Source organism: Cucurbita pepo, chromosome LG10 (assembly GCF_002806865.2).
Source record: "Cucurbita pepo subsp. pepo cultivar mu-cu-16 chromosome LG10, ASM280686v2, whole genome shotgun sequence".
Classification (NCBI taxonomy): Eukaryota; Viridiplantae; Streptophyta; class Magnoliopsida; order Cucurbitales; family Cucurbitaceae; genus Cucurbita; species Cucurbita pepo.
Window position 1 is genome coordinate 9,330,197 of NC_036647.1, and position 10,715 is coordinate 9,340,911.

The window sequence follows — 10,715 nt, forward strand, 5'->3', positions numbered from 1 at the left end:
TAAAATCTTCTCTTAAATCCGAAGCTAGAGGCTCGGCGACGCTTCTAAAATCTTCTCTTAAATCCGAAGCTAGAGGCTCGGCGACGCTTCTAAAATCTTCTCTTAAATCCGAAGCTAGAGGCTCGGCGACGCTTCTAAAATCTTCTCTTAAATCCGAAGCTAGAGGCTCGGCGACGCTTCTAAAATCTTCTCTTAAATCCGAAGCTAGAGGCTCGAGCATATGTCGCTTGGCTGTAGGCGACGCAAGAACAAATTGACTTAGCTCACTTGTCGTTGGAAAGTGAGTGCCGCACAATCGCAAGTCCGCTGCCATCAAGAGTGCGATTGTGAAGTTGTTCGGGCTCTCAAGCTCTCATGGCTTTGCTTTGAGCTTCCCCAAAAGGTCTCATACCAATGGAGATAGTATTTCTCACTTATAAACCGATGATTTTTCACTAAATTAACCAATGTGGGACTCACTCTCAATAATCCTCCTAAATTTTTTTAGGAGAGAGAGAATTCAAAGCTAAATCCTAAATTTTTCACCGTTTATAAGTAAAGAACACTATCTCCATAGATACGAGACATTTTGAAAACATCAAAAGTAAAACCACGAGACTTTATGCTCAAAGTGTATAATATCATCCATTGCTTATGACATGGTATCAAAGTCGCCCGCAACTCGGCCATATCGATATCGATATCCTATTGGCTGATCTTTTGCTATATATAGTTCCATTGTTCTTGAATCACGACCAAATAGATTTTGGCTTTGAAATCAATATACTTNATATATATATATATATATATATATAGCATTAATACCCCCTAATATTTTAAAAATATTTCATACAACGAAAATTGTTTATTTACACCTCATACATCATCTTCTTCTTTTATTCTTTTCGTAAGAACTTGAAAGAACATGGAATGTGTTGTTCGGGCTCTCAAAACATGTTCAAAACATGTTTTTGTCAACTTCTCCCTATTCAAGGTTATATACTGTGAGCCGTNTTAGACTTTTGAATATCAAGAGACTTCAAATATCAAAATCTCCTTCGAAAACCCAAAATCTTCTCGAGAACTTCGAAAACAAGTCGTGAAACTAAACTAAACGAGGTCGAACTCAAAATCAAACCCCATCAAGCAATCGAACGACCCAATCGAACCCAAATCATGAACAGCATAAACATGATTTCATAAACTTTGAGCAAACATTATACATTTACAGTGGAAACAATTTCACAAAATCATATTCCCCATGAGGAGAAACCTTGTAACATTCATACAAATTCATCTCTCATTCTTTTAAACAANGCTTGCTTATATAATGTCTCTTTCGAAAATCTCTCTCTGCCCTATTATTCATCTCTTGCTTGTTGCTTATATAATATCTCTTTCGAAAATCTCTCTCTGCCCTGTTATTCATCTCTTGCTTGCTTATATAATGTCTCTTTCGAAAATCTCTCTCTGCCCTCGTTTCCTAAAATCTTCTCTTAAATCCGAAGCTAGAGGCTCGAGCATATGTCGCTTGGCTGTAGGCGACGCTTCTAAAATCTTCTCTTAAATCCGAAGCTAGAGGCTCGGCGACGCTTCTAAAATCTTCTCTTAAATCCGAAGCTAGAGGCTCGAGCATATGTCGCTTGGCTGTAGGCGACGCAAGAACAAATTGACTTAGCTCACTTGTCGTTGGAAAGTGAGTGCCGCACAATCGCAAGTCCGCTGCCATCAAGAGTGCGATTGTGAAGTTGTTCGGGCTCTCAAGCTCTCATGGCTTTGCTTTGAGCTTCCCCAAAAGGTCTCATACCAATGGAGATAGTATTTCTCACTTATAAACCGATGATTTTTCACTAAATTAACCAATGTGGGACTCACTCTCAATAATCCTCCTAAATTTTTTTAGGAGAGAGAGAATTCAAAGCTAAATCCTAAATTTTTCACCGTTTATAAGTAAAGAACACTATCTCCATAGATACGAGACATTTTGAAAACATCAAAAGTAAAACCACGAGACTTTATGCTCAAAGTGTATAATATCATCCATTGCTTATGACATGGTATCAAAGTCGCCCGCAACTCGGCCATATCGATATCGATATCCTATTGGCTGATCTTTTGCTATATATAGTTCCATTGTTCTTGAATCACGACCAAATAGATTTTGGCTTTGAAATCAATATACTTAGACTTTTGAATATCAAGAGACTTCAAATATCAAAATCTCCTTCGAAAACCCAAAATCTTCTCGAGAACTTCGAAAACAAGTCGTGAAACTAAACTAAACGAGGTCGAACTCAAAATCAAACCCCATCAAGCAATCGAACGACCCAATCGAACCCAAATCATGAACAGCATAAACATGATTTCATAAACTTTGAGCAAACATTATACATTTACAGTGGAAACAATTTCACAAAATCATATTCCCCATGAGGAGAAACCTTGTAACATTCATACAAATTCATCTCTCATTCTTTTAAACAAAGAAATCAACAAAAATAAAAATTAAAAAATTAAAAAAATCCCCACTCAAATCTTAGCAATGGAACATAATAAACAACCTTAAGAAGCACCAGCTCCTGATGTTCCTGAAGACTCAGCCACATCTTCCAGCTTCAATGTTATAGCAACTTCCTCAACCGTTTTGCCTCGATCCGACGACCCATCGACCGCCCTGCTCAGTCTCTTCAACCATATGTCGTAGTCGACCGTGTACGGCGTTCCACAAAGGCTATCAACATAATCAGCAAATGCCTTCAACAAGGCTGACGCCTCGCCCAGCTGCTGCTGAATGATCCGTTTCGCCCAGCTTGTTTCCCTCCATTGCAATGCCGATTCGATGGAGTCTTGTAGCTCCATCGATCCGCCGCAAACGTAATAGAGGAGATAAATGACGCTCTCAGCGTCCGAAGATGGACAAAGTTTCCCATGCTGGAGAGCATGAGAGGATGAGAATTGTAAGTTCACAGCCGGGCTGTCACGGTCTTCCAAAACGGCACGTCCCCACGATATCGGAATGTATAAGTAACCGTTTCTTGATTCTTGCACGTCAACAACACGTATGATATTCTCAGGGCAGATATCACCATGCTGGACACTAGCTAGAGATGCACTTCTTAGAGCAGCTAGACAGTCCCGGCAACAACGAATCGCCTCTTCGGAAGATAACGAGCCATCCCGAGCAACTATAGATGAAAGCTGCTCACCAACCGGTGATGTCAAAAGCACCGGTGTCCCGCACCATGGGTGATCACATCGTCCCCCCACGGTCTGCTTCTTACACGGACCAGAATGTAGGATTCGGCCCGAGGCAATGATTTCAGGTAAGCATCTGCTTGAAATGCCTTGTAACTTGAAGATGTTCAGTACTTTTGTTTGTCTCTGTACTTGATACCAAAGACTCATATCCTCCCAAGATGGCTCGAGCTTCGACACGTGAGCGCCAACGTAAAGCGTCAACAACTCAGCAGGATAATCAACAGAAACAGCAGTGTATAAAGAACAGTTATTAACACCAACCAAGGATCCCTGCACCTCGAAGCTTTTTCGCCCTTGTCTTTGATCATCAACAACGAGTATTTCCCCGGGACGAAGCTTCAAACGCAATGCTTGGTTCTTGTACACATCATTATCCATCTGCTCGAGTTCAACGATCTCTCCAGGATGATCATTAAACTGTTCAAAAGGAACTATTGTATTTTCATTCTCCGACACTCGACACTCGATCCAACGCTTCTGTAAACGCAAACCATGGTCTGATGCTAAAGACGTAATCGAGTGTCTTGGCAGACCATACCATTGAACTATAGAGTAGAAAGTTGCCAATAAGATTTGTAAAGTTCCCAAGTCTCCCCAGTTTACATTTCCAAGTTTGTTCCATATACGGTCGACCGGCGAAACGCATACTTCAGCATAGTTTCTCATCCATTCAACTGCTGATTGGTACGGGTTAGCCGAGTTAATCTCGAGCCTGCTAAGATCTCCGCCGAGTTTTACTACGCCACCATATTTCGAATCTAATATCAAAACGAAAACAGAATCATAGTTCTTGACAGTACCAATTTTGCTTAAACTCCTAGAAATAAGTAAATGTAAGCCATAGAAGAGAGCTTCACAAACAACACGACCCGACAACCTCAACCCATCTTCTGATAGTATATTAGCCTTGAATAAAGCAAACTGCACGACTTGATCCCAACGAACTTGTAGCTCGTCTCCAACTCTAGAAATCAAGCCTAAGCCTAGTAACTCTCCCACCTTTCCCCTTGATATCGCCTTTTCAACGGTATAGAATTTCGATCCTAAGTGACGAGGGCAGGATACAAAGAAAGGTAACGGTCTGCTCTTATGCCAAAATGTACGCCATAAACCATTGATGATAGCATGAAAGAAGTCTTCAAGTGCAAGGAACTCATCTTCGATTAGATCATCGGAGAACGGTGAACATGGCATACGAAACAGTTGCTGAAACAAAACTCCTTCTAGTGCTAAATCGAGCTCGTGAATTTCGTCGATCGGAAATGGCGACGGAAAATTTGGTTCCTCATCAGCAGAACGGGGTGAAGTATTCTCTACAACCCAATCCTCAAGACTCTGATTAAAGATTTCAAAATCATTGAGTTTTCTTTTAAAGTCCTTCAGCACTTTATATACTCTTCTTGAAACAGGAACAAATTTGCCTGATGAGGCAGTGGCAGACGGACTACGCCCTGATTGAGCTGCAATGAAGATGACCGTTATGTTATATGAATCAGTTAACGATCGCTAATAGTAGGAACTAATTTTAAGATTTATTGAATGTACGGTAACTGAGACCAAAGTAATACACATCGAATAGTATAGGGACAAAAATGGAATTTTAACCGAGGAGTACAAACCCGAATGTGATTTTCGAAAACTTCCATCCAAGCTTTGAGCTGGAGACAAGTCTGTACCATTTTGAAGAAAACCTGTAGCATATTGATGTAAGCGTTGTGAGGATAAGAATGTAATTGAAGCATCATTTAGTTGCATATCCAATTATCCCCACACTATTCTTTATTCCAAAGTGCCCTTATGGAAGTCAATCTATTCCAAAGTGCCCTTATGGAAGTCAATCTATTCCCTAGGGAGAGGAGAACGAAACACCCTTTATAAGGGGTGTGGAAACCTTTCCTAGTAGACGCGTTTTAAAGCCTTGAGGGGAACCCCGAAAGGGAAAGCTCAAAGAGGACAATATTTGCTAGTCATGGGCTTGGGCCATTACAGGTATGGAGAATAGGAGATTGGTTAAAGAAGTCATTGCATAGGAAAACCTCGACATCGTCATTCTTGTTAAATCCAAACATGGTTAAAGGGGCCTTTTCAGTGTGAGTTTCCTTCAGCTTCCAGGTGTCGAAGGGTGGATGTCTAGGGTTTACTGGCCTCTCGAACAAAGAGGGAGGAAGTTGTTCTGGGACGAGTTGGGTGGGTTGTTTAGCTTATGTGGTCTCTGTTGGTGTCTGGTGTCACAACTACATTATGAAAAGAGTAGGTAGTGACCCTTACGTTACAATAAGCAAAACAATGACCCTCAAGTGGCACCCATCTAACCACACGAGGGCTTAGACGAGTGTCATAATGCGACCGGGAGAACGGTGCATCATCCAACACACTACACAGAGTGGACATTGAGGAGAAGACGAGGCATAAGCAAGATAGCCTAGCCACACTAGGGCCTAGACGAGTGTCATGATGCAACCAAGGAGAACAGTGCATCATCCAACACACCACACAGAGTGGACATTAAGGAGAAGACGAGGCATAAGCAAGATAGCCTAGCCACACTAGGGCCTAGACGAGTGTCATGATGCAACCAAGGAGAACAGTGCATCATCCAACACACCACACAGAGTGGACATTAAGGAGAAGACGAGGCATAAGCAAGATAGCCTAGCCACACTAGGGCCTAGACGAGTGTCATGATGCAACCAAGGAGAACAGTGCATCATCCAACACACCACACAGAGTGGACATTGAGGAAAAGACGAGGCATAAGCAAGATAGTCCTTAGAGTTGTGCTTGTGCTCGAGCAGCCTAGCACAATTTTTTTGAGTCGTAAGGAGGCATTTGAGGAGTTTTTCCTTCATCTACCCTTCAAAGATCGGGTGTGTGCTATTTTGTGGGGACTTTAGGATGAGAGTCTTTTCGGATATGTTTGGTTTCTTGTAACCATTCGCTAGGTCTTATTACTCTTGACTCGAGCCCTTTCTTGTAGTGTGCCTCAACATTATTTGAGACTATATTTATTGAGAATATCAAAATAAATAAATAAATAAATAAAAAGCAATGGTTACCAGATATGAACTTTCTAAAACTTCCATCCAAACTTTGCACAGGAGATGAGTCCAAATCACCTTGCTCTACACCTGGAAGTGAAAGAGAGAACTTCCAATCAAATCAAGAAAAAAAAAAACAGCTACAAGAGAAGTTGTATGATGGCAAAACAAGCAAAGGAAAAAGTGGCAAACTTCAAGTGAACTTGTGAACTTCTTTAGAAATAATAATAATAATTGAAGGTTTTTTTAAGACTCGTGATATACCCGGACTCTCAGAGACACAAAGATCAAAGCTTCCAAGTCATGGGCAACAGAAAGACCGTTGAGGATTGTTGGGAGGGAGTCCCACATTTGCTAATTCAGGGGTTGATCATGGGTTTGTAAGTAAGGAATACATCTCTATTGGTATGAGGCCTTTTGGAGAAACCAAAAGCAAAGCCACGAGAGCTTATGCTCAAAGTGGACGTTATCATACCATTATAGAATGTCGTGTTTCCTAACACATGGTATTAGAACCATGCCCTTAACTTAGCCATGTCAATAGAATTCTCAAGTGTTGAACAAAGAAGTTGCTAGCCTCGAAGGTGTAGTCAAAAGTGACTCAAGTGTCGAACAAAGGGTGTACTTTGTTCGAGTGCTCCAGAGAAAGGAGTCGAACCTCAACTAAGGAGAGTCTGTTCGAGGGCTACATAGGTTGTTCGACCACCCCAAAATAGAAAGATGCTTGATTTTACTTGTAAACTCAATAGCTTTTAGTTTTGTACCAGTTTGCTGTTGAGGATTGTTGAGAGGAAGTCCCACGTTGGTTAATTAAGAGGATGATCATGAGTTTTTGAGCAAGGAATATATCTCCATTGGTATGAGGCCTTTTGGAGAAACCAAAAGCAAAACCATGAGAGCTTATGCTCAAAGTGGACAATATCATACCATGGTGGACAGTCGTGGTTCCTAACAAGAACAAGTGTTGGGTGAAGATCACAAATGGGAATAGATCTCTTTCTTTGGATCATATTTGCAGCATTAATCCTCTTCCATTGTCACAGTTCAGATCAAATACCATTTCATTCATCCTGCTTTGTGCATCAGCGCCTCTCAATGTTAACAACTATAGTTAGATAGTGTGAGACCTCACATTAGTTAGAGAGGGGAACGAAGCATTCCTTATAAGGGTGTGGAAACCTCTTCCTAGCATATGCGTTTTAAAACCTTAAGTGGAAGCCCAAAAGGGAAATCTGAAAGAGAACAATATCTACTAGTAGTGGGCTTGGGCTGTTACAAATAGTATCCGAGCCAGACCCTGGGCGGTGTGCCAATGAGAATGCGGGCCCCCAAGGGGGGAGGATTGTGAGATTCAATATTGGTTGGAGAGGTGAACGAAGCATTCCTTATAATGGTGTGGAAACCCCTCCCTAGCAGATGCATTTTAAAACCTTGAGGGGAAACCTAAAAGGGAAAGTCCAAAGAGGACAATTATCTACTAGCGGTGGGCTTGGGCTGTTACAAATGGTATCAGAACCAGACACTGGGCGATGTGCCAACGAGAACACTGGGCCCCAAGGGGAGTGGATTGTGAGATCCCACCTTGGTTGGAGAGGAGAACGAAGCATTCCTTATAAGGGTGTGGAAACCTCTCCCTAGCATATGCGTTTTAAAACCTTAAGAGGAAGCCCAAAAGGGAAATCCTAGAGAGGACAATATCTACTAGCAGTGGGCTTGGGCTATTAGAGATAGTCCATGTATAAATCTTCAAACCAACTGCAACCTCAAAGAACTTCCGAATCCCAATGAATTATTAGTACTTTTTCGTTGCAAGTAACAAAGACACAAATATCTATGTTTTTTCCTCCATTTTTTTAATGAGAAACATAGGAATACATAATGAGAGGTCACATCCAACAAGAACAGCATAAAGGACAACGGGACAAAATGTCCACTTTACTAAGAGGATCCAACCAAAGCCCTCCAATCAAGAATTGTAGTGAAAGTAGTACTACAAAAATATTTGTGTTGGGCCCTCCAAATTGAGACCGTGTGTGAGATACCACATCGGTTGGAGAAGGGAACGAAACATTCCTTATAAGTGTGTGGAAACTTCTCCCTAGTAGACACGTTTTAAAACCATGAGGATAACAGTGATACGTAATGGGCCAAAGCGGACAATATCTGCAAGCAGTGGGCTTAGGTTGTTACAAATGGTATCAGAGCAAGGGGGTGGATTGCGAGATCCCACATCGGTTGGAGACGAAAACAAAACTCCTTATAAAGGTGTGGAAACATCTCCCTACTAGACGCGTTTTAAAACCATGAGACTGACGGCGATACGTAACGGGCCAAAGTGGACAATATCTGCTAGCAATGGGCTTGGGTTGTTACACCGTGAATGGTACAAGATCACAAGTAAAAAGAAAATCCCCGTGTTTCACTCTTTCCAAAAATTAGCCAAGAAAGAGCTCTAGAGAAAGAGCATGGGCTTGATTATAACTTTAAAACTTCCACTCCAAGAAAACTACCAAAGCTACACTCAAAGCGAAGAAACGTACTTTTTCCTTTAGTTCCAAAATCCAAAGCCATCAAACTTGAGATGAATGGAAGTTCCTTCTAAGCTTGAACCTTTTTGAAATTTCCTATACAAGCTTTCTAACTCAAGCTGCAAAGACTTGGAGTAGGTTCTTTTAACTTTCCACTCATTGGTTAAAGGAGAGTTCTTCCACCATTACGGACTAGCCATTCTTCGGAGCATTCGGATCTAATAAAAAAACCAGTGGATTCGACCATGTTGAAGATTGTTGGGAGAGGAGTCCCACATGGGCTAATTAAGGGGTTGATCATGGGTTTATAAGTAAGGAATACATCTCCATTGGTATGAGGCCTTTTGGGGAAGCCCAAAGCACAGCCATGAGAGCTTATGCTCAAAGTGGACAATATCATACCATTGTCGAGAGCCGTGGTTCCTAACATGGTATCAGAGTCATGCCCTTAACTTAGTCATGTCAATAGAATCCTTAAATATTGAACAAAGAAGTTGTGAGCCTCAAAAGTGTAGTCAAAAGTGCCTCAAGTATCAAACAAAAGGTGTACTTTGTTCGAGGCCTCTTGAGAAAGAGTCTAGCCTTGATTAAAGGGAGGCTATTCGAAGGCTCCATAGGCCTCAGGGGAGGCTTTACAGTGTACTTTGTTCGAGGGGAGGATTGTGATCATGGGTTTATAAGCCAAGGAATACATCTCCATTGGTACGAGGCCTTTTGGGAAAACCAAAAGCAAAGCCACGAGAGCTTATGCTCAAAGTGAACAATATCATACTATTATGAAGGTTCGTGATTCCTAACAAATCATTTGTGAATGAATAACGTTAGAACAATATCACATTGGAATCCATTGGCTTAGGACTCTACTTTCGAGTATTTTTCGAACGTTCCGTTTCCTTTCCATCTCTTTGCCTTTTTCATTCATAGCCATCCAATCCATGGAAAGAACAGGGAAAAACAAGTACATTCAACTGAAATGCAAGAATGAATGAACAAATATAAAATCAAAATCAGTATAGCCAAATGAAATCCTAATTGTCAGCATTCATAGTTATCAGTACACTTAATCTCAACACATTTTCAAGATCAAACGAGTGGATCATTTTGCATCCTTCAAATGACAAACAGAAGCACCCAAAAACAGAGATGAACAACAACTCAAAAGAAACTAAACAAATAGACAACAATTAAAAACACGACAAAGAAAGTAAACATTAAAAAAAACACCCGAAAAGAAAAGAGATTCCATGTCTCTTGTCTTCCCTATAGAAGCAAGGTATAGAAATAATGGAATCAAACAAACCTGGCTTCATAGTGTTGGAAGAAGACGAAGAACAAGGGAAAAAGCTTGAAAATCACATGGATTTGATGAAATAGAGATGAAAATAGAGAGTAAAAATGGCATTTCTTGAAGACCCAGATGAGGAAAAGGGGTTTAAACAACAATGGTGGAAGTAGAAGAGATTGTGGGACATTTTTGTTGTTGTTCTTGGGTTTGGAACAGGATTTGGGGGTGTTTTTGTTCGTGTTTTTTTGTGGGAGTTCCAGGGATGGGGAAGCACGCGAGGAAGGACTGGGTGAGAAAGAAGGAGAGAGTGGAAAGGAACGCAGGTCCCGAGGGAGAAAGGTGTGGGCAATGGTGAGTGCCCAAATAAAGAAGAAGAAAGAAAGAAAGAAAGGAAAAGAGTCCCCACTTCCATAGGGTCCACTGTGCGCCCAATATCCTCACCCTTCTGCTTCATTATCATTCACCATCATGCGCTCTTTTCTCTCAACTCCGCCCGCGCGTCTTACACAACCGCTTCTTTTTCTTTGCTTCAAATACAAACTTTCTAATTAATTATATATATATATATATATATATATATATATATATATATATATATATATATATATATATATATTTTACCACTTT

At 40.9% G+C, this 10,715-nt stretch overlaps 1 protein-coding gene across 1 annotated transcript; it reads right to left on the reverse strand.

Annotated features, from left to right (window-relative positions):
* Positions 1 to 2,321: 2,321 nt before the first annotated feature.
* LOC111804555 lies at positions 2,322 to 10,500 on the reverse strand. Its single transcript, XM_023689406.1, has 4 exons — positions 10,104 to 10,500; positions 6,294 to 6,365; positions 4,857 to 4,928; positions 2,322 to 4,697 (listed from the first exon to the last, which is right to left on the reverse strand). The coding sequence occupies exons 1-4, from the start codon at positions 10,111 to 10,113 to the stop codon at positions 2,542 to 2,544; spliced, it is 2,310 nt and encodes a 769-aa protein (XP_023545174.1). The 5' UTR covers positions 10,114 to 10,500; the 3' UTR covers positions 2,322 to 2,541.
* Positions 10,501 to 10,715: the final 215 nt, after the last annotated feature.